Source organism: Chrysemys picta, chromosome 7 (assembly GCF_011386835.1).
Source record: "Chrysemys picta bellii isolate R12L10 chromosome 7, ASM1138683v2, whole genome shotgun sequence".
NCBI classification, from domain to species: domain Eukaryota; kingdom Metazoa; phylum Chordata; order Testudines; family Emydidae; genus Chrysemys; species Chrysemys picta.
Genome location: NC_088797.1, coordinates 35,528,513 through 35,552,623, shown reverse-complemented (window position 1 = coordinate 35,552,623; position 24,111 = coordinate 35,528,513). Strand labels below are relative to the sequence as shown.

At 47.7% G+C, this 24,111-nt stretch overlaps 1 protein-coding gene across 1 annotated transcript; it reads right to left on the bottom strand.

Annotated features, from left to right (window-relative positions):
• Nucleotides 1-2,348: 2,348 nt before the first annotated feature.
• LOC135972604 (uncharacterized) lies at nt 2,349-5,743 on the bottom strand. Its single transcript, XM_065551176.1, has one exon. The coding sequence runs from the start codon at nt 5,572-5,574 to the stop codon at nt 4,510-4,512; it is 1,065 nt and encodes a 354-aa protein (XP_065407248.1). The 5' UTR covers nt 5,575-5,743; the 3' UTR covers nt 2,349-4,509.
• Nucleotides 5,744-24,111: the final 18,368 nt, after the last annotated feature.

Below are 24,111 nucleotides of genomic sequence, written 5' to 3'. Positions count from 1 at the left end.
AAGCCTTCGAAGATTCCAGCTGCAGCTATCCCTTTCTTCCAGTAGCTGGTCACCATCCAGGTTCTAGAACAACTCTGAAACCTCTGTGACAGCAGCTCCATGGCGACAAGCATCAACAATCTGTGCAACCATTGCAGGATCATGCTCCTCCAGGTTTCTGGAACAGTTGAGGGGGCAGACAACCAGTCCCACATGTCTCCTTTGGGACAGTGATGTTTAGCTGAGACTCTCAGATCTTTGATTACCCCAAGCACACATATTGTCACTGAAGCACCCCTCATGTTCTCATTTCTCTTGGAATGCTCAAGTCTGTCTTGATTTAAGTCTATAGGTAGTGTAACAGAGTAGGGAAGGACAGCGCACAATACTCCAAATTTAACAGATTTGCACCCAGATGCTTCTATTAAAACAAGTTGCTTCTGATTTTTAATTCAAATTTCTCTCCCCTTTTCTTTCTTTGACCCATCTCTGTTAAATTTTCCTTTAGCTAACATTAGAAGCTGCTTGGTGAGTCTCTAACTTTCATTTCACCTAGCTTACTTTGTAATAGTGAACTTATTTAAAATGCATTTTTAAGAAAAGTGAATAATTTATAATACTGAAAGCTAGCAACCTCTTTTTAAGGAACATTCAGATTACAATAGTCCCTATTGTGTGGTCGTATACTGGCAGATCTTGGACTTTAATTGAAGCCTTTATGGGCATAATCATGTTGGCCTCTAACAGGCAAATCTCTTGCTACAGGAATCTTTCATATACAGTACTGTAGTTAGGAAATTAGAGTGAATTGAAAAATGACCAAAGGAAATTAAGGTAGTTGTACCATCCTCTTTATTACAGTTTTCTGTATCTGTGTATATGCTGAGACTGCATCCATGGAGCAGTTTTGTTTCTAAACATGAAGTCAGTTAACCTGCCATAATACAAAATGCCTTAATAGCTTATCAATGTTTTCTAGAAAATAGAACAGGGGTGTGAAAGTCAGGCCTTGGGTTCAATTCCCAACTGTAACGGTCTTCCTGTAGGTCCCTGGGTAAACCACTTTCAATCACTCCACCACCGTTAAATTGGGGATAATAGTGGTTCCTACTTCAGAAAGGTGTTGTGTGGCTTGTTTAATGTTTGGCACACTGAAATCCTTGGATGCAGGGATCAGAAAGAGTTAACTACAAGTGTTGCTTTAATGTCTGACATTTAGCACTTTTCACAGTTTTTGCTATATCAAAGTCTTCATACATCTGTACAGTAGATTGTTGGGTAAGAAAGATGTATAGGGCCAGATTTTGAATGGCATAGAGGTTCCTAAAGATGCAGATAAGCGCCTAGGCACTTCTGAAAATCCCACTAGGTGCCTAACTGCATCTTTAGGTACCTGAACGCTAAAAATCTGACCTATAATGCCTTTCTTCAGGGAGCGTCAAAGTGCTTCATCTACAAATAACAGAGTAAGTAGCTTAAAATATTATCCCCAGTCTATCACTGAGGCAGAGATTTTAAGTAACTTATCATAGAACGTCAGGGTTGGAAGGGATCTCAGGAGATCATCTAGTCCAACCCCCTGCTCAAAGCAGGACCAATCCCCAGACAGATTTTTGCCCCAGATCCTTAAATGGCCCCCTTAAGGATTGAATTTACAACCCTGGGTTTAGCAGGCCAATGCTCAAACCACTGAGCTATCCCTCCCCCATCATATCTACATCATAATCAATCAGTAGTAGAACCACAAAAAGAACCTAATTCGCCTGACTCTCAATCTCCTCCTGTAACCGTCTCCTTAGTAGTACATATTATTCCTTACATGATAAACCACCTCCATGGCAGACAGACACAACAGAAACCAGGAGTCAGTATGGTCTGAGAAGCAGAACTGAGAATCCTCAGTTTATTAAAAAAAAAAAAAAGGCCTCTGCCAGTTGGACTAAAGGAGAATTGCCTTCAGTTCTCTCTAATGTTTGGGCTTTTATTCTCTTCTGAGCTAGTCCCTAGAGAGGGCAAAATAATCACAAACACTTGGGCAGAGCAGGCCAGGGAGGGACGTACACATACATAACAGCCAGTGCATTGCCCTTTATGGGAGTTAACATGGCAAATGTGCCACATCTTTTATTATGACATTTCCTAAGCCAAGCCCAGCTATTGGGACACTGAGCTCAAGTCAGTGCTCAACCTGGCCTCAGAGAGAGCTGCCTGGGGCTATGCTGTATTGCAGCTATTCTGGAAATTCCTGCTTTCTTGGACTTGAGATCTGGCTTTCAGGCTGTTGCCGGCCCACATGGGCCCGAGGAGGCAAACAGCGGGGTTCGTTGCCCGGTGTGCTTCGCACTAATAAACACACCAGGTGTGGAGAAGCAAAACCAACTTTATTCAAGAGCTCTGAATAGGCACTAGGAGACCAACACGTCTCAAATCAAGCGCAGCACATATCAGCACATGTTCCATTTTATATTCCAAGCAGTTTCTGTGTAAGCCTTTGTCTGTTACTCCCTCTTACCCCTCCTACCCCTTTCTCCTCTAGCAGTTACAACAGACACACATTGTGGCTTATTAGAACAGTTCCCATTCGTATGCTTATCTTTGACCTTGTTAGTATGAACGAAACAGCAGCTATCTGCTAGAAAAGCTGACCCTTACATTACTGCTTTAGCCTGCTTCAGCATGTAAGCACTTAGCATAGAAGTAGGTGAAAGTTCTCAAGATGGAGTCACTGTGGCTCACTTAGACCCAGAGCAAAGGAGTTTCATCGGCTCTTCTGGCCTTCGACTCCCCTGAGTTACCTGGTAGCTATGCCTAGTGACACCAATAATCCCTCCTTTGAGAACACTCAACAAGCCTTTGGCAGAGTTTTCTCATACTCTAAAGACAAAATGCGATTAAGCTCCATACAATTGGGATCATCAATGAGAGAATATAAAGGAACCTCTGGGGAAGGGGAGGTACAAATTTTACATATGAGCACTTTACAGCAAGCGAGCAAAAGGAAAAGGACAAAACATATCACAACACCTGTGAGCACGATGCGAACAATGCCTCCCCCTAGTCCCCTTAGACCAGGTAACCAACCCCAAAGGGAATCAAAAATAGTGGGTTCCCCTTCCTGGGCCTTCCACTGGTTCAAGGCCTGTTCGGCCGACAAGATATGCTTGTTAATATCCTGTGAAAACTCTGGGACGTAGGTAAAACATTCTTCTCCAATAAGGGCACATGCTCCGCCCCGTGAAGCTAACACATAATCTAGGGCCTGGCGGTTTTGCAAAGCCAGCAGTCGAAGCTGGTATAGCTCAGAACTTATGCGTTTCTCTATGGCCAGGGTATCACTGGCAAACTGAGTGAGAAATTTAGAAAGTCTTCTGTAGAGTTGGGTTAGCTGTATCTGCAGGGATGGCTCCCCATCCTCCATGCGATGTGGATGAAACATTAGGTAACAGAAGGAGTGCTTCTGTGACAAAAAGGAATGTTGTGAGAGACCCTAAACCTGAACCCATATTGTAATTACAACAACCCAAATGCCCAGAAGATAAGAAGTATTGATACCAAACAAATCAAAAAAATAAAAGGACCAGGATCATAGGTTAGGTCGGCCTTCTGTGAATAGATAAAACCAATGCTCAGGGTTCTCGCGGGGAGTGTGCTGTGGCTGTTCAGAGATATCACAAAGCATTCCCAACGACCCTTACTGTCTTTTGAATAACAGCTTAAGTCCCAAATCATCACTGGCAGTCTTTTCCGCAGGCTGGACAGTCCACTGTTCAGGAGCAGGTACTGCTTTCAGTCGAGAGTGATGAATCCAGTTCTTGTGTCCTTCGACCTTTGCCGCTGTGTGGGAAACAAGCAGGACGGTGTGGGGTCCATTCCACTTCTCTTGGAGAGGTTCGTCCTTCCAGGTCCGAACGAGTACAGAATCGCCTGGCTGCAAGGAGTGGACCAGGGCATCCAGCAAAAGAGGCTGTGAATCTTTGGTGTATCTGTGAAGAGAAGAAAGAACAGCAGACAGAGAGCACATGTACTGAGACAAGAAACCACACCCCATCTCCCACTCTCCTGCCAGAACCGGTGTACCATTCAGAGGCCATGCCCTTCCAAACATAATCTCGAAGGGACTAAGCTCTAACCTACCCTTGGGGAGAGCATGAATGCGGAGTAACACAAGGGGCAAAGCGTCAGGCCACCTAAGAGAGGCCTCCTGACAGACCTTTGAGAGGTGTCGCTTGAGTGTCTGATTTGTGCGTTCCACTACTCCACTGGCTTGTGGTCGCCATGGTGTGTGGAGCTTCCAAGGGATTTGCAGAGCACTTGATATCTTTTGAACAACTTGAGATGTGAAGTGTGTTCCGTTATCAGATTCCATCCACTGAGGAAGGCTGAAGTGAGGAATGATCTCCTTGACAAACTTAAGAGCCACTGTTTTGGCAGTGTTGTTACGATATTGGAAGGCCTCAGGCCATTCACTGAATCGATCCACCAAGACGAGGCGGTACCTGTATCCTTGGGTCCTGGGAAACTCAGTAAAGTCTATTTGCCACACCAATCCTGGGCCTGGGGTAGGTTCCAGGGTGGCTGTGGCACTGCTACTCCTGGTCGAGGGTTGTTCTTTTGGCAGATTAAACATTCAGCCTGTACCTGTGATGCTAGGGGTTTAAGTCCAGAGGTTAGAAAATATTTATTCATAAGCTGGGTAAGAGCCTCTCTGCCTGCGTGGGTGGTTTGATGCAGTTTCTGCAACACCGGTCGGATTAGGCCCTTGGGCAGGAGGATTTTTCCCTCTGTGGAATAAAGCCATCCCTCTTTTTCCTGGAGACTGAGACTGTCAGCCAGGTTTCTGTCATCATGGAAGTACTGAGGGGCTGCAAGCTCACCTACTGATGGGATAAGGACATGCATTTGGGCATTCTCCTCTGTTGGTGATTTCAGGGTAGCAGCGCGCTTGGCTTCCCTGTCTGCTCTGGCATTGCCCTTGGTTACATCTTGATCTTCCCTTTGATGGGCTTTGCAATGTATCACTGCTACTGCTGAGGGGAGTTGTACCGCTTCTAACAGCCGGAGAATTTGAGATTCATGCTTAACCGGAGAACCTTGGGCTGTTAGCATTCCCCTTTGCTTCCACAAACCAGCATGAGCATGCAATACCCCAAAAGCATACTTTGAGTCAGTAAAGATATTAACCCTTTGGTCTTTTGCCAGCTCGAGTGCACGAGTCAGGGCCACTAGTTCAGGAAGTTGGGCAGATGTCCCAGCAGGTAAACTCTCAGCTTCCACGGTATCATGGAGAGACACAACAGCATACCCAGCCCTCCTTTGCCCATTTACAACAGTACTACTGCCATCCGTATACCATTCCAAATCAGCATTTGGAAGTGGTTGATCTTTCAAATCTGGGCGGCTAGAGTAGTGTACATCTATGATTTCCAGACAGTCATGTTCCTGCTTTTCTGTCTCTGGTAGCAAGGTCGCTGGATTAAGGGAGGGACAGGTTTGTAGGGTAACTTCAGGGTTCTCCAACAGTTTTGCCTGGTACCGAGAAACCCAAGCCTGGGTGAGCCAAAGACCACCCTTAGTGTCCAACAGGGCTTGGACCATATGGGGAACATACACTTGCACAGTTCCTCCCAGTGTCAGTTTTTCAGCTTCCCCAAGCACTAGGGCAGTGGCTGCAACCGCCCTCAAACATGCCGGCCCACCCTTTGAAACTTGATCCAGTTGCTTAGAAAAATATGCCACGGGACGTTTCCAGGTGCCTAATAACTGAGTAAGCACTCCCAGGGCTACCCCTTTCCTTTCATGCACATACAGTTGGAATGGCTTAGAGAGATTTGGCAGACCCAGGGCTGGGGCTTCCATCAGCTTCCTTTTCAAGATTTTAAATGCCCTGTCCACTTCTGGGGACCAGTAAAAGGGGTCATGATCCGCTCCCTTAACACATTCATACAGAGGTTTAGCTCACAGTCCAAACTCCGGGATCCATATTCTGCAAAAGCCTGCCATGCCCAAAAATGCTCTAAGACGTTTACAGTTGCTAGGGATAGGAACTTGGCAGATAGCCCCCTTTCTATCATTTGAGAGTCTTCTTTGTCCCTGCCAGATGTGAAATCCCAGATATTGAACTTTAGGGAGTGCAATTTGAGCTTTGCTTCGAGCTACCCTGTATCCTCGGAGTCCAACAAAGTTCAGGAGACTCACAGTAGCTTTGAGACAAGGGATTAGACCCACAGCAGCAATTAGCAAATCATCTACATATTGCAGAAGGAGGGCTTTGTCCTCATTGTCCCACTCCTCCAAGTCTCTGGCCAGAGCCTGGCCGAACAGAGTGGGGGAATTTTTAAATCCCTGGGCCAATACTGTCCAGCAAAGCTGCTTTTTAACCCTTCTGTTGTCCTCCTTATGCCTGGCAGTATTTTGCAGATCTCACAGTTACTTGGGCACATTCAGGCCCCCCTTTCTCTTGGTTGTCAGCCAAGTCTTGGCTGTGAACAATGTCCTTGGATAGGGCCAGCATGACTGAGCTTGCTAGCTATATTTTCCTCAGTTAACTCGTTCTGTGCTTTTTCCTTCTCCCTTTCTTGGCTTCTTCTAACTTACAAAGGAACCTTCCACTCTTCACTCATACACCTTTTCCCAACAATGAACACATACACATTGCCATTATACACTCTTCCAGTAACATAACTTCTATACAGAGCTTTGAAGCAACAAACCAGGACGAGCACACTCACTTTTGAGGATTCCACTCGGTACAACCTCTGGTGTCCAATAGCTTTCCTTTTTAAACCTTAAATGCCTTCTCTGTGCTTCCTCCTTAGCTTTAGCTATAACCTGATTCCGCTCCACTTCAGACAACAAGGTTCTCATAAGTATATTGCAATCATCTCAGTCAGGCTTATGACTTGCTAGACACCCTTCAAAGATTGAAATAAACTTGCTTGGATTCGTTGAAAATTCCCCTGCTTCTGCCTTAAAAGCAGCTAAGTGTACTGGGTTAAAAGGCACATGAGAATACACAGGCACAATCTGGGCTGCACGCTCCTGTGTTCCTGAATGGGCTACCACATTCTCAGTAATCAATGGATACAATCCCACCAAGGGGGTAGTCTCTGGAGCCTGTGGGGGTGGAGGAGCCGAAGGGGACACCGATTCTGCTATTACAACTGTGGGAGGGTTCTGGGGTTTAGCAGCAGGTACTACCGAGCCTGTCGGAGTCAAATGACACTTGTGCAAAATATCAGTCCTATTTCTTAACACCATAAATGTATACGCATAGAGATGTTCATTCCATTTACCTGTTCTCTGACAAAACAAAAGTAACTGAAGGATCGTATTGTAATTAAGTGATCCTTCCGGTGGCCACCTTTCTTGGCACTCTAGCTGATACTGAGGCCAATCAACTGTACAGAACCTTTTCAATTTACTTTTAATCAACTGGTCAGATCCAAACACTTTCCAGTTCCCCAGAATGCATTCTAAGGGTGTACACTGTACCCTGCCGACTGTACTCTGTCCCTGCCCCATACTCTAGGGAGACACTGGGCATCCCCAGGTCAAAACAGGTAAAGTCCCCACTGGACTGTTCCTACCTTATCGAAGGGTCTGGTTCTGCACCGTCGCCCCCAACTGCTTCTCCACTACTCGAGTGCATTGCACCGTTGTGCCCTCCGGGGTCGAGCAAACCCCGTCTCTGCTGAGGTCCCCGATGAAGTCACCGGTGCGCGCTGGGCGTCGGTCATCGCTGTAATCCGTCGGCCGCCAGGAGGGATCCGGGCAAGGCTAAATTTCAGCCTTGAGCCCCACATTGGGCGCCAAAACTGTTGCCGGCCCAGATGGGCCCAAGGAGGCAAACAGCGGGGTTCGTTGCCTGGTGTGCTTCGCACTAATAAACACACCAGGTGTGGAGAAGCAAAACCAACTTTATTCAAGAGCTCTGAATAGGCACTAGGAGACCAACAAGTCTCAAATCAAGCACAGCACATATCAGCACATGTTCCATTTTATATTCCAAGCAGTTTCTGTGTAAGCCTTTGTCTGTTACTCCCTCTTACCCCTCCCACCCCTCCCTCCTCTAGCAGTTACAGCAGACACACATTGTGGCTTATTAGAACAGTTCCCATTCGTATGCTTATCTTTGACCTTGTTAGTATGAACGAAACAGCAGCTATCTGCTAGAAAAGCTGACCCTTACATTACTGCTTTAGCCTGCTTCAGCATGTAAGCACTTAGCATAGAAGTAGGTGAAAGTTCTCAAGATGGAGTCACTGTGGCTCACTTAGACCCAGAGCAAAGGAGTTTCATCGGCTCTTCTGGCCTTCCACTCCCCTGAGTTACCTGGTAGCTATGCCTAGTGACACCAACAAGGCCTCAGGGAGAAGTGCATTTTCTCACGTAGCCAACTTCATAGAATTGTATAAGTTCAATATGAATTGACCTGTGAGGACATAAGGGGTTAATGTGTGTTTCAAGTGTTTTTTCCCTGCCCTTCTGAAACAAGACTATTCCCATGGAAAATAAGAGGAATACGTAGAAGGTGGCAGGTTAGGAAATTGAGAATGCCCACTGGGATGTTAAGTCCAATTGTAGTATAGCTGGAATTTTCTAGTCACTTATTCCCAAACTTTGTTAAATACAAAATCCCCTGTCTTGAATTAAAGCTCTTCTCTTTGGCTTTAAGGCATGGCCCATGTGATGGGGCTGTGCTGCAGCTGGAATCCCAGGGGGAATTATGGCTAACTCGGGTTTTGGGGGTTAAATTAGGGAGATAGGACTCCTGGGTTCCATTCTCACTTCAACTATTGATTTGCTGTGGTTCTTGGGCAAGCCTCTTACATTAACTGTGCTTCAGCTTATTCACCTTTAAAATGCAGGTAATGCTAATCTACCTGACCAGGGTTTGGATGACTGAATTATTGTTTGGCACCTTGAGATACTTGGTGTGATGGGTTGGGTCACAGAAACCCGCTTGGGACTGCCACCTGATGTGCTGAGACTACCTCTGAGCCCATTTTCTCTGCCAGCTTGGGACTTCAGTACCTTGCCTTGTTTGAGCCAGACACACTTGCCTGCTGCCAACACAGATCCAACTCTGAACCATGTCCCCTACAAGCTGCAGGCTTAACTGAAAACAGCTTAAAAAGTGCTCCTGTCTCCAGCACTCAGATACCCAGCTCCCAATGGGGTCCAAACCCCAAATAAATTCATTTTACCCTGTATAAAGCTTAAACAGATAAACTCATAAATTGTTTGCCCTCTATAACACTGATAGAGAGATATGCACAGCTGTTTGCTTCCCCCTCCCCCCCAGGTATTAATACTTACTCTGGGTTAATTAATAAGTAAAATGTGATTTTATTAAAAAGAAAAAGTGGGATTTAAGTGGTTCCAAGTAATAACAGGCAGAACAAAGTAAATTACCAAGCAAAGTAAAATAAAACACGCAAGTCTAAGCCTAATACAGTAAAAACTAAATACAGGTAAATCTCACCCTCAGAGATGTTCCAATAAACCTCTTTTACAGACTAGACTTCCACCTAGTCTGGGTCCAGCAATCACTCACACCCCTGTAGTTATTGTCCTTTGTTCCAGTTTCTTTCAGGCATCTCCTTGTGGTGGAGAGGCTATCTTTTGCGCCAGCTGAAGACAAAATGGAGGGGTTTCCACAGGGGCTTATATAGTCTCTCCCTTGTGGGTGGAAACCCTTTCCCCTCTCCTACGCGGAATCCAGCTCCAAGATGGAGGTTTGGAGTCACATGGACAAGTCACATGTCGATGCATGACTCAATTTCTTACAGGCCAATGCCACATTCCCAGGAAAGCTCAGATATGGATTGGCGTCTCTCAAAGTTCATTGTTTCTTGATTGGGCACTTACCGAGAATAGTCTTTTCTCAAGAAGCTGACCAATTGCTTCACTGAGACTACTTAAAATCAAACAAGTAAATAGCCAATATTCATAACTTTGAATACAAAAATGATACATGCATACAAATAGGATGAATATATCCAGTAGATCATAACCTTTGCAGAGATATGTTACTGAGCATATCTAGCATAAAACACATTCCAGTTATGTCATATTTACACTCATAAGCATATTTCTATAAAGCATTATGGGGTGCAAGGTCACACTTAGACACAAGTTGTTATGTCATGGCCTGATACAAATCCTACTGCAATCAATGGAGAGACCCTATGGCAGGGGTGGGCAAACTACGCCCGCCGGCCACATCTGGCCCACCAGCTTCTTTAATCCAACCTTTGAGCTCCCTCTGGGGAGCGGGCTCTGGGGCTTGCCCCGCTCCAGCACTTCAGCCAGGGAGCAGGATTGGGAGCCGCTCCACGCAGCTCCTGGAAACAGCATCATGTCCTCCATCCGGCTTTTACGCATAGGGGCAGCCAGGGGGCTCTGCTTGGCACACTGCTCCTGCCCCAAGCACCGCCCCCGCAGCTCCCATTGGCCGGGAACTGCAGCCAATGGGAGCTGCAGGAGCGGCACCTGCGGATGAGGTGGTGCGCAGCAGAGCCACCTGGCCACGCCTCTGTGTAGGAGCTGGAGGGGGAACATGCCGCTGCTTCCGGGAGTTGCTTGAGGTAAGCGCCACCCAGAGCCTGAACTCTTGAGCCACTCCCCCATGCCCCAACCCCCGGACCCAGCCCTGATTCCCCTCCCGCCCGCCGAACCCCTCGGTCCCAGCCCGGAGCACCCTCCCGCACCCTAAACTCCTCATTTCTGGCCCCACCGCAGAGCCCGCACCCCCAGCCAGAGCCTTCACCCCCTCCCCACAACCCAGTTCCAATTTTGTGAGTATTCATGGCCTGCCATACAATTTCTATACCCAGATGTGGCCCTTGGGTGAAAAAGTTGGCCCACCCCTACCCTATGGGCTATGTTGGACTTTCAATGAGACAGATAATAAATGCAAACCATGTTACTCATATAAATAAGTGATGCAGTCAATGTTTGATAGTTAACAGGATATTTATGAATATTAATTCTTACTTCCCCTGAGTTTATCTATCTTTAAAATGGAGATAATACCTACTCCGGGTTACTTTTTGTTTTTGTTTTGTTTTTGTTTTTGTTTTGGCTTACTTATTGTTTTGCACTTATTGATCTTTGGAAGCCAGGTGCTATCTTAGTGCAGACACTATTACTATTATAAATAAATATGATGCTTTAAAAGTTCAATATGTATAAGGATATTTATCAATCTTTTAAAAATGTATCAACATATTGATGTTTATATTGGGCTTTGATAGACCTTGTGGGCTAGTCTCTAGAGAGGGTAATATGGTCACAAACACCTGAGCAAGAGAGGCAGAAATGTGCACATAATTAACAGCCAGTGCATTGCACTTTTATGGAGCTAACACCTGGTTGTCATGGCATTTGTACCTCCCCTCATTATGACATCACCTGACCCAAGCACAGCTATCTATGCATTGAACTCAAGTCAGTACTCAGCTTAACATTGGGAAGAGCTGGTCGATGCTGTGCTGTATGGCAGCTATTCTGGAAATTCCTACTATATTGGATTCAAGATTTGGCATTCAAGCTTTGACTAGAAGTGAGTGATTCTTTTCTCGCTTTTCCAGTGTACTAGAACTGTATGCATTATTTATGAATTGAGTTGTGGGACCACACGGGTTTCACCCCAGTTCTTTGTGGATACAAGCCTTGTTTTGGACTTGTCCTAAAAGAACTACCACATTGCCACCTTAGCTTACTGGATGCTTCTACTGGGAATTCCCTTAATTATGACTATTACATGAGATAGGGAAGCAGTTTTACTGCCATAGCCAGCTGCAGAGATCACAGCATTGTCTGATAAATTCCTTTCCTTTGTCATTAATGGGCTCATGACCAACCAGGAAAACAGTCTTCTATTCCAATATCAATTATAATCCTCTCTCTAGCTAGTGATACTAGGTATTTAAATAAAACCAATCACCATAGTATCTATATATCTTGCTTCTGCAAAGGATGGTGATAATGAGACAAGATTATGGTCATGATGAGAAACCTAAACTTTCAGCACTGGGCTCCTGGATGGTTAGGTTTTAATGGGATTTAGTAGATCATCCACTCCAACCCCTTGCATCATTTAGAATTCTTCACTGTATTGATCTCACTATAAATCTGTCTACCCTAGTGCTTCTCTGCCTATATGGCCCATCAGGGATCTACAGAGCCCTTTTCTGGTTGTTTGCAGAGTGAAACTGTTTGAGAACCAATGACAGTTGTATTGAGGAGGTAAGTACATGAAAAAGAATCTCTCTTAAAAATAATCTGCAGCATGAAAAGATGGAGAATACACTGATCTAATCGATTGCTGAATGTCTCCAGTGCTGGAACCTCAATTACTTCTTTAGGCAGTTTGCTCCCATTGTTGGGTCATCTCTCTTTAACTGCATAGAAGATAGCCCGAATGTGAATGTCTCTGTTTTTATCCATTTAAGGTACAAGGATCCTGGACTATATGGAATAAATGATGGCTTGTTGGTAAGAAAAGAGTTCTGCACTGCAGACATTGTACTGTGTGTGTGTGTGATGTTGGGGGAGAATGGTGAGTGTTCAGGACACCACAATTAACCCGAAGAACCTCAGTTGTCCACGTAGGCCACTTAAAACTTTCAGAGAGAGCCTTGTAAGTAGTTCTGGTTAAATGTATAGTGTATCATATCTCCTTCTTAACCCCTTGACTGTTTTGTAATTGAATGCCTAGGTTCCTCTGAGAAATCCCTACTTTGTCTACTATTTTTTCTAGGTGCCTCAGAGACTCATTAAGACCCTATTTTACATGAGGTTTGCAGCTAACTGCTAGAGTCATCATTTGCATCCGCATTGTTCACAGCCTTCCTTGCGTTACTTACCGGTACAATATTATTTTCAGGCACTCTCAAAGCTATTGTCTGTGATTTTACACAGTGATATGGAATAATAAACATACTGTACATTTCCAGCATACACGGATGCACGCTGACTCTTTTCAATGTCCCACTCTGGGCAGATTGGTTTTCAGTTTTCTGCTGATAAAATACAATGTTTATATGAAGAGGGAAGGAGGATTAATGCTGATGTTTCTGATAGGTGGAGTTAATGGGGAAGGAGGTGTTTGTGCACATCATAATAGCAAAGGAAAATTGTGCAGCTGCAACTAATATTTTGTTTCCATTTCATTTAGGATGGAGACTCCATCTAGGGCTAGTCCATGTATCTGCAGCACATTTGCTGCTTCTTTTTGGCCCCTCATCTACTTCTTCCTTCCGAAGGAAGCATCTTCATCAGTTACAAAGGCAGGTCAGTCCACATTCAGCAGGTAATTCTGGGATCAGCACACTTTCCTGAGGGTACAGTACTTGGAGCATGCAGCTATAGAACAGGATTCTCACCTTCTGAAAATGTAGACGCAGTCCTGTAAAAAAAACAAACAAACAAACACCTCTTCCACAGCCAAAGGTCTGCGTCTTCACCATACCCCAGTAAAGTGCAGGTTTAAGAGACTCAGAGAATACTGAGGCCTGCAGTCTTGGATCCATTTTTCTAGGTTTTGAGGTCCCTCTCTATAGAGAAAGAAGGGAGTTGTGAATATAATATGCAGCAATCATCTCTCTAGTGTGAATACAGCATCCCTCTCTGTATTTCACTGAAACCACAGGACAGGCTGGGGTGAGGAACACTTCTAATATGATGAGAATGGATTGATATAGGCATTTCACTGTCCACTATGAGGAAAAGGGCCTGACAGCTCCTCCAAAGATCCCTATAATTACTTGTAAGGAGAACATTGCCTAAAATTCGTTGCCTATGGGGAATGTAATGCTCCATCCCTGATCAGATGGAATTTCTTTTCTCCTGTAATGACCAAGGTCAAGAACAATATCTGATGGAACAAAGCACTTGGTAAGGTGACTGAAAGTCAGATAGGGATTAGGTCACCATGGAGCTCACTGTTGTTCCTCTCTCTCACCCAGTTAGGTGGTGTGAGAATGTAGGAACATGCTGGAGCCCAGTTTCACAAATCAGACTTGAAATTCTGCTGATGAAACAATGCAGATTTTACTGGAAGATTGAAGGGAGGTGAATTAATAATCTTACTGGGATATGGGGTCATCATGGGACATTATTAATATAGATTATGGCTAAGGTTAAGCTTTTGTCTTGGTTATTTTTAGTAAAAGTCACGGACAGGTCATGGGCAATAAACAAAAATTCACAGAAGTCTGTGACCTGTCCGTGACTTTTACTAAAAATAATGGGGGGAGGGAGGGGAGGGTGCTGACAGGGGGATGACTAAAGCCCGAGTGGGCGAGGGATGAGAGCCCGAGCCCCACTGCGGGACGGGGGAGTCCAACACCTCCTGCCACCCATGGCAGCTGGCAGCTCAGAGCTGTGGGGCCCCCCACTGGCTGACAGCTCCAGTCCCACTGCCCTGGCACTGAAGTGGAAAATGGCACGGAAGTCTCTGAAAGTCACAGAATCCATGACCTCTTTGACATAATCTTATCCTTAATTATGGCTTATGTGCAGAAAGGTACGGGAGAAGATGCTCAGCTGATGCTAATATTTCTTTTCATTCATATCACTTTAGGATGAGTGCTCCATCATGGTCCAGTTTAATGGGTGACCACCCATTGATTTCCCCTATATTGTCTGATGCTCACCTCCTATTGTTGTATGAGGCTTTCCTAGGACAGAATGGATGATCTATCATTGAGTGAGTATTAGCATTCCTTCAGTTTTTGCCTGAGTATGTTGGGGAAGATGTATGTGTTTGTGTGTGTATATATACAGGGCTCTGGATGCAGACATGGAATTAATTTGCCAATTTTAAAATGTAAATGCGAGACAACTAATTCTCTGCAGTCATTGTGAGAAGAACCAAATTCTGTCTCACTCAGGGCACTGTCTGACCAACAATAGGCCCCAATAATTCCTCCTCATGTTAACATTGTCTTGCAGTGCAAATAGTCTGTTCTGTCCCATCTAGCTTTGCCCTGTAATATCTATGGAATATTTGTCATATTCTCCCCTATCCCTGCCTTTGGATGATGGCAGTTATGGGGAATGTCTTGTCTATTTTTTACTTAATTATAGTTTTTGTACAGGGGATCTAAGACTCAGTCATATCTATGGCAGATGGAGTTCACAGCTATTTCATAGAGTTGAAACTTGGATCTGTTACGTATCATCCTGAATCCCCTGACCTAGCACCTATTACATTTATTTTCAGCTACTTGTTTCGATGTTTCATGTGAACTCTGTTGCCTCACTGAGTATTGGACACATTTTTTTGGATACATTGGCTTTTGTTGTTCACCTAGCCACCATTCTTTACTTGCTTAAACAGCCATAGCCAGGACAGAGATGCTTTGAACTTACCCCTTTTAAAACCATGAATGTTTTTAGAAGTCTCAGAGAAGGAAGCATATAGGTTTTACTGACAGATGGGTTTAGATGTGTGTTATTAGAGACCATAATAGCATATTGGATAGAGGTGGAAATGAGAAATGTTCAGCTGTGAATAATATTTTGTATCTATTTTTCTTATTTTAGGACACTGTCTACACAATCAGAGAACTTGGAATCTCACAGCCAGTCACTGGCCCCCTTAAGGCTCAGTCTGGCCATGTAATCCCAACCCCTTCCTCCATTCAGTGAGTATTAAAGTTCTTCTTAGGTCAAGCTACATTAAGGATGGTGGGTAGAGGGGTCTCTAAAGGCTCAAGTGCATACAAGGAATAGTGCTGCCACCTTTCAAAAAAATATAGGCTGATCCTCCTATTTCAAGCATTGTCAGGAGGCACCAAATTCTCTCTCACCTGGAGCACTGTCTGACCAACAAATATCCCTGGTTCTTCCTCCTCCTCTTAACAGTCACATCTACTGCAAATAGCCCCCATGCTTTCCTATGTATAGTTCCAACAGTGCCTTACACAGAAGGATGAAGACCCAGGTCTCTACCTTGGAGATTCTACAATCTCTACAATGTACTGGTAAAAGATATAAAGCCTGTTGCTCCTCTTCCTGCAGTTCTTTGCCCACTGCTTCTGCCTCAGCAATGGGGCCCTCTTTGCCTCCCTTAAAACAATGCCCATTTTAGTAGGGAAGGGAGGAGGATCAATACAGATAAGGATCAATTACAGATTGGCAGGGCTGAAAAGGGGATTGCTTTGCAGCTGCTGCTATTTCAACTCCTTTTCTCTAAGACTCAGCTCTTTACTAACACATGGAGGCAGCTGAAGACCCCTGTTATGCCCCACACCTGCCTCCGAGGTCTGGGCTGGGGCTTCCCTGAATAAGAGTTGCCCCTCCTCTTCCACCCAGTGAGTACTGGGAGTCTCATCCATTCTGTCTTGAGTGAATTCCAGAGATGGGAGTGTTGTGTGTGTGCTTGTACAGGGCTTTGTGTGCAGGTGTAAGCAAGGGAATGGTCTCACCATTGTGGGGAACTTTCCTTGCTTATACACTACCCCGGTGAAATGGGTTAGCGAAAGGATCTGAGTCCTCGCTCCCACTTCCTTTACCCAGAGGCCTGCCTGACCTCGAGGGCTCCCCTTCCACTCTCCTGTGTGGCAAAGTCCTCGTAACTCCAACATGGCTGGGCCCAGGATTCCGGGGGTGGGGGGCTTGACCCCCAACCTTGTCGTGGTCACTTAGGGAAGGGGCTAGGGTGTCCCCACTCCAGGGTGCTCTCTCTGCACTGGACACCTCCCTGACCCACTGATCATTTCATACAGTTCAAAGCAAATACAATTTATTAAACAGCAATCAATTTTAGAAAATAAGGAAAAAAAGGGGAAAGGTTAAAGGAAAATACATAACCCCGCTCTGGCACCGGGATACCACAACCAGTGTCTCTGGAATGTAAGGGAAGTTCAGTCTGTTCCTCACAAGTCCCAAGCCTCCTTCTCAGGCCCTGGCTGTGCTGCTGGGATGCTGCGTGACGGACACTTGCTCTGGCGGTGGCCACACACTCTCAGGCTTTAGCTGGCAGACCCCTTCTTCCCAGCGTCGCCCCCACCCCGTTGGGGTTATGATCCCCCTCCAAGTTTGGCCTGAAGGGCCTCTTGGCTGGGGGAGTCTCTCTGCGCTGGGCCTGCTGCCCAGGGTCCCCCTCGTTCTCCCCAGCTGCTTACCGCACCCGGCTCCTGACTGTTCCAGCCTCAGCTCCAGCTCCCCGTCTCTGCCTCAGCACTCTGCCTCCAGCTCCCTGGTCTGCTTCTCTGGCCCCTCTGGCTCTGGTTGCTGCAGCTCTGCCCCCAGCACAGGTTTGCTCTCTGGGCTGCTTCTGTGGCTCTGCTCCCAGCACTGACCTGCTCCTCCTGGGCTGCTTCTCTGGCCAGCACAGCTCTGGGTGCTCCCCAGCTCAGCTTGGGCCCCTGCTCTCTCCTTACCTTGTCCTCACTCTGTCTGACCCAGGCAATTCCAGCTCACTCAGAGGACGGAACCCCCCCGGCCTCCTGACTCCCTCATTAGCCTGCCTGCCCTGTCAATCAGACTGACCTGGAGCATTGGCCTCTCCCCATTGTTCCTGGGGACTGTCAGTCTCAGGGTCCTAATTTCCCATTGACCCTTCTTCTTTCTTTTGGTACTGGGAACTAGCCAACCAAAACACCCCCACTGAGTTTTAGTAAGGGGACAACAGTCCCCTTACATTGGCATGCAATGAGGTAGCCTTCTTCCTGAAGATGAAAATTCAGAACAACTAGACCCTACAGGCTTTGGGAGGAGGCACCAAACTCTGGCTCACTCAAGGCATTGTCTAACCTATGCCCAGACTCGACCATTCTCATGTAATGGGACTAAATACTTTGCCTGCCTGCTATTGCCACACTATTAATATCTCTGCAATGTTTATACATGCTCCCTTACTCCTTGGCTGTGGTATGGAAGACTGCTGCCTTTCATTATTGATTAGACAACTCCACTGTTAAATGAAATTTATTGTTACGTCAGAGCTAGAATTGTGTGCCCAATTCCTCCTCCTTTCCAAACACATCTGGTCTGTGACTGTTCATTCTTTGGGGTTGGGATTAGAGTTTTATGCCACAGGTTCCTTGGATTGTCCCCTGTGGGTTTCTCTAGAAGGAAGGACATGCATGTCATTGGTCTTCACTCATTGCTCTGCAACAATGCAAGCAGTGCAAGATACAGTAGGCATCTGCTGCTGCCTACTGTAGCGAAGCGGTGACTCACTGGCACAGCATCTTCTGCTGGTCATCCTGGGAATTAGCTCTCCAGCTGCAGAGCGCCCTCTGCTGGCCGATATTCCACTTGCCTCAGGCTCCCATATCCCCCCTGGACCCCAGTGCCCCTTACCTCAGGGTTCTGCCGTCTGCAGTACCCCACAGTCTCTGGGTCTCTCCTCCCAGGAGAACCCCCAACCCTCTATCCCCACCCTGCCTCAGTGGCTACTGCCAGTGATCATCTAGCCCCCCACTCTCTCGGGCAGACTGCAGTCTAGAAACCACTCATCATCAGCAAGGGGGCTTTGCTTCTTTTGACCCTTTGACCACAGTCCTGTCCCTGTTCTTTTATTAGTTGTTCCCCATAATTTTTTGGTCTCCAGGTCCTGCGGATCCCCCTCTTAGGCTGGGGGGGGGGGAGAATCCTTTAGCAGTGGGCACACTTCCTGGATCCCAATAGGATCAGCAAGGGGGTTAGGATCTACTGCCTTTGCCTACCCTGGGCTGCACCTCTGCAACCCCAGTACCCTTCCTGGCCTTTACCAAGGCCTGCAGCCTGGGGTTTTTCTAGCCTGGCACTCCCCAGCCCTGCTCCATTCTAGGTACCCTGTTGAGCTCCCAAGCAGCCAGGCCCATCTCTCTCCATAGCTAGAAAGAGACTGCCTGAGTGTCTGGCCCACAGCCTTTTATAGGGCCAGCTGTGGCCTGACCGGGGCGTGGTCCCAGCTGTGGCTGCTTCCCCCATCAGCCTAGCCTTCTGGCTCCCTGGGGCAGCCCTTTCCCAGGGCTGTTTTAACCCCTTCAAGGCCGGAGCGGGTGACCACCCTGCTACACCTACCCATTACTCCTTTGCTTGCTTGCTTCTGCCCCACTGTGGGCAGAGAGACTGTGCATTTTTCTCCTGTACTTTATTAGGAGTGAGGAGTCATTAAGATCTAGCTGGTATGACAGGGTCCAGGCATATATAGGGCACGGAATGAGATTTTTCAGCTCCTACTAAATATTTTATTTCTTTTTCTCTCTTTTTAGGGTGAGGTTTCCAGCTTCTGGCAATTTATCAGCTCTCGGCTTCTTGACTGACCCTGTGACGTCTGAGTACGATCTTTTAATCCAGAAAGAGGCTTAAAGTGAGTATTGCAGTTCTCTTTAGTGCTTCCTTCCTTTAGAAGCTGTTTTTGTGGTGAGAAGGAAATGCTGGGCCAGGACACTATAATTATCTTCTGCTGGGTTTTAAAAAGTGCAGTGGATCATTAACTTCCACTGCACAATCCAGAGAGCTTGTGCAAAAGAGCTGGGTTTCAAGATGATTTTTCTCAATCATAATATCATCAATGTGGTAGGAAAAGACAGTTACCTTTTCCGTAACTGGCATTCTTCAAGATGTGTTGCTCATGTCCATTCCACAATTGGTGTGCATGCTCGCCACGTGCACTGGTGCCGGAAGTTTTTCCCCTAGCAGTGCCCGTAGGGCAGCGCCCCTAGCAACCCTTGGAGTGGCGCGTCCATGGCGCAGTATAAGGGACGTTGCGTGCTCTGCTCACCCTCAGTTCCTTCTTGCCAGACAAGTCTGATGCTCCTGGAGTGTGGCAAGATGAACCCAAAGTCCCATGGCCAACCACCCTGTTCTTATAGGTTTTTTTCTCTGTTGAAGCCTATGGATTTTGTTGTGTCAGTTTGTGACCGGTTACTTCTTAATTGGTGTAAACATTCCAATACACCGATTTAATCAATTGTCCTTAGGGATGCCAGCCTTCACCTCAGGGTCGTCAATCTGCCCTTCATTATGGATGTGCGTTGATAATTCTTTGATGTCCTTTAAGTCTCTTCACTCCTTCTTCCTTGACTCTGGCTATAACAATGGCCTTCACACCTTATCTTTTCCTGATGCATACATTCCTCATTCACACAAACAGATTGAGAAAACCAACAGTAGTATTTTATATCGAGCAAAAAGGCATTGCAAATTAAACCTTGCTAAGTTTTACAATCAATAACCAAGACAATTTACATTGAGACCCACGCCTTCAATTTTCCTCTAATCTACTTAACATAGACACAATAGAGAATCCTGTCTCTTACTTACTAAAACCTTAAAACAAAGAAATGTATATTTAACTAGAGTGCCTATATTGTAATACATATAGGAACCATAGTAGACATTATAACTTATCCCAAAACAAAAGGGTGACCATAATCAGTCATAAGGATTGTTCTGGTCTGTCATTCCTTTCTGCTATTCAAAAAGGGTGGCTGACAGGATGAAATCAAATCATACATTAATTCTAATAGTACATTATAAAATCCAGCTCCTACAGAAGGAGGGCGGGATGCGGAATAGGCATGAGCAACACATCTCGAAGAACACCAGTTACGGAAAAGGTAACAGTCTTTTCTTCTTCGAGTGATTGCTCATGTGCATTCCACAATAGGTGATTCCAAGCTGTATCTGCTGGAGGTGGGTAGGAGTTCACAGACACTCGGGACGGAGCCCAGCCCTGCCGAACCCTGCGTCATCCCTGGTCTGGGAGACGATCGCATAGTGCGAGGTGAACGTGTGAACTGAAGACCACGTGGCAGCCCTACAAATGTCCTGAATGGGGACATGGGCCAAAAAGGCAGCCGACGAAGCCTTCGCCCGAGTTGAGTGCACCTTCACAATTGATGGCAGAGGGATTCCTGCCAAGTCATAATAGGTACGGATGCACGAGGTGATCCAGTTGGAGAGCTGCTGAGTGGAGATTGGCCGACCTTTCATGCACTCAGCCGAGGCGATGAACAGTTGCGAGGACTTTCTAAACGGCTTAGTCCACTCCAGATAGAAAGCCAGAGCCCATCTCACATCCAGCTCCTCACTGGACGCATGTGGCTTGGGGCAGAGGACTGGCAGAAAAATGTCCTGACCCATGTGATGGGTGGAGACCACCTTCGGGAGGAACGAAGGGTGTGGGCAGAGCTGGACTTTATCTTTATGAAACACCATGTACAGTGGCTTGGAGGTCAGGGCTCTGAGCTCCGAGACCCGCCTCGTCAATGTGATCGCAACCAGGAAGGCCACCTTCCACGAGAGGTGTGACCAGGAGCATGTGGCTAGCGGCTCAAATGGGGGCCCCGGGAGACAGGCCAACACCAAGTTTAGGTCCCACTGTGGGACAGGGGGCCTAACATACAGGAAGAGGCAAACTAACCCCTTAAGGAACCGGCCAGTCATAGCATGGGAGAATACTGTGTGGCCGTGCACCAACGGATGGAAGGCCGATATGGCCACCAGGGGCACCTTGACTGACGAGGGCGCCAGGCCCTGGGTTCTAAGGTGAAGGAGGTAGTCCAGAATAAGCTGGATTGGGGTGGCCACTGGGAAAACGCCCTGCTCGTCCGCCCATCTGGAAAACCGAGACCACTTTGCCAAGTAGGCTTGGCGTGAGGAGGGCCACCTGCTTTCTAGGAGGATGCGCTGAACCCCTTCCGAGCACGTCCTTTCGTCCCTACCTAACCATTGAGCAGCCACGCTGTGAGGTGGAGTGCCACTAAGTTGGGATGGAGGAGGCGGTCCTGGTCTTGGGAGAGCAGGTCCGGGCTGGATGGCAACGGCCACGGAAGGGCGACCGCCAGGCCTGTCAGAGTCCCGTACCAATGCTCTCTGGGCCATGCTAGGGCAATCAGGACCCGGGCCTTGTCCATCTTTATTTTTTCCGGGACCTTGCCGATCAGTGGGAACAGGGGAAAGGCATAGAGAAACTGGCCTGACCAGGACAGGAGGAAGGCATTGGAGATAGCGCCCCATCCCAGCCCCCCACCCCGAGCAGAACCGGGGGCAGCGACGGTTCTGCCAAGTTGTGAACAGGTCCACCTGGGGAGTTCCCCACACTTGGTAAAGTCTGTGCACCACCTCTGGATGGAGAGACCACTCATGCTGAGAGGAGAAGTCCCTGCTCAAGCGATCCGCCCGCGCGTTCCGGGTGCCCGGCAGATGGAAGCCCTGTAGGCAGATGCCATGAGCTATACAAAAATCCCACAGCCTGAGGGCTTTGCGGCAGAGGGCAGAGGATCGGGCCCTGCTTTGCCTGTTGATGTAGAACATCGAAGCCGTGTTGTCCGTGAGGACCCTGATCACCCAGCCCTCCAGGTGCGAGCGGAAGGCCATGCACACCGGCCATACTGTCCTGAGCTCCTTGACATTTATGTGGAGAGTCAGATCCTGAGCTGACCACACACCTTGGGTCTGAACGTTCCCCACATGGGCCCCCCCATCCCAGGTCCGACGTGTCGGACACCAGCTCCAGCGACGGGGCCCGGCCCTGAACAGGACCCCTTGGAGCATATTTCTCGGGGAGGACCACCACCATAGGGAGGTGATCACTGGCTCGGGTTCCGTGACGACTTTGTCCATCTTGTCCTTGGCCTGGGAGAACTCCGAGGCCAACCAGAGCTGGAGGAGACTCATCCTGAGTCTGGTGTGACGGACCACATACGTGCACGCTGACATGTGACCCAAGAGCTGGAGGCACGCTCTGGCTGTTGTCACTGGAAACCTTGTGACCGTGTCAATGAGCCCCTTCAGGGTCTTAAACCTGTCCGGTAGGAGGCAGGCTATGGCTGACGAGGCATCCAGGACCACCTCAATAAACTCTATGCGTTGAACCAGGACTAACGTGGACTTGGTGTTGTTTACCAACAGGCCCAAAGGGGTGCACATGGACAGAAGGAGCGCCACATGATTCCGCACCTGCAACCAGGAGCTGCCCTTGACCAACCAGTCGTCCAGATAGGGGACGATCTGGACCTCTCGGCTCTTGAGGTAGGCCGCCACCACCGACATACATTTTGTGAATACCCTGGGAGCAGTGGACAGGCCAAATGGGAGGACCGTAAATTGGTTGTGTTCCTGGCCCACCATGAAATGGAGGAAGCGTCTGTGTATACCCCTTGAATATATGAATGTGGAAGTACGCATCCCGCTGATTGAGGTTGGTGTACCAGTCCCCGGGATCCAGGCAGGGGATGATGGAGGCCAGGGAGACCATGCGGAACTTAAGCTTCACCATGTACTGGTTCAGGCCTCGCGGGTCCAAGATGGGCCTGAGCCCCCCTTTGGTCTTCGGGATAAGGAAATAGCGGGAGTATTACCCCTTGCCCATGAACTTCCTGGATACCGCTTCCACCACTCCTAGGCTTAGGAGCCACCCCACCTCCTGCTCGAGCCTCATGTGAGGGGTCCCCCGGGAGGGATGGGGACAGAGGGTAGTTGGGCGGGGAGGAAGTAACTGGAGGGTGTAGCCCTGGGAGATGGTATTGAGGACCCATCAGTCCAAGGTCAGCCATGACCACTCTGGTAGGAAAGCACACAACCGATTGGAGAAAGGAAGCTTTATTGAGTGTGGATCCCTAATGAGAACTGGCTGGGTGCCCCCGGGCATCCTGTCAAAACCGCCTTTTCCCCGCTTGCTTGCCCTTGGAGGACCCAGACTGGGGGGCAGGCCGAGACTCCCTCTGTGGGCGCCTCTTATTGTCCTGCGACTTCTTATAAGCGGTCTCATATTTGGGGTGGGTGGCCTGAGTGGGAGTCTGTTGCGGCTTGAACTTAGGTTTAACCGGAACCGGAACATAGAGACCCAGAGTCTGGAGAGTCGTGTGAGAGTCTTTCAGGCCATGCAGTTTGTATCCATTTGTTCCGAAAACAGAGCTTTGCCACCAAACGGGAGGTCCTGCAGGGAGGTGTGCGCCTCGCTGGACAGCCCAGAGAGCAGGAGCTATGACGCCCTTCTCATGGACACCGCGGAGGCCATGGACAGTACGGCCGTGTCTGCTGCATCCGAAGCTCCCTGCAGGGTTGCCCTGGCAGCCACTGTGCCCTCTTCCACCAACGTTTTGAATTCCTTCCTGTCGCGCTCCTGGAGGGAGTCCTCGAACTTGGGCAGGGAGCCCCACAGATTGAACTCATACCGGC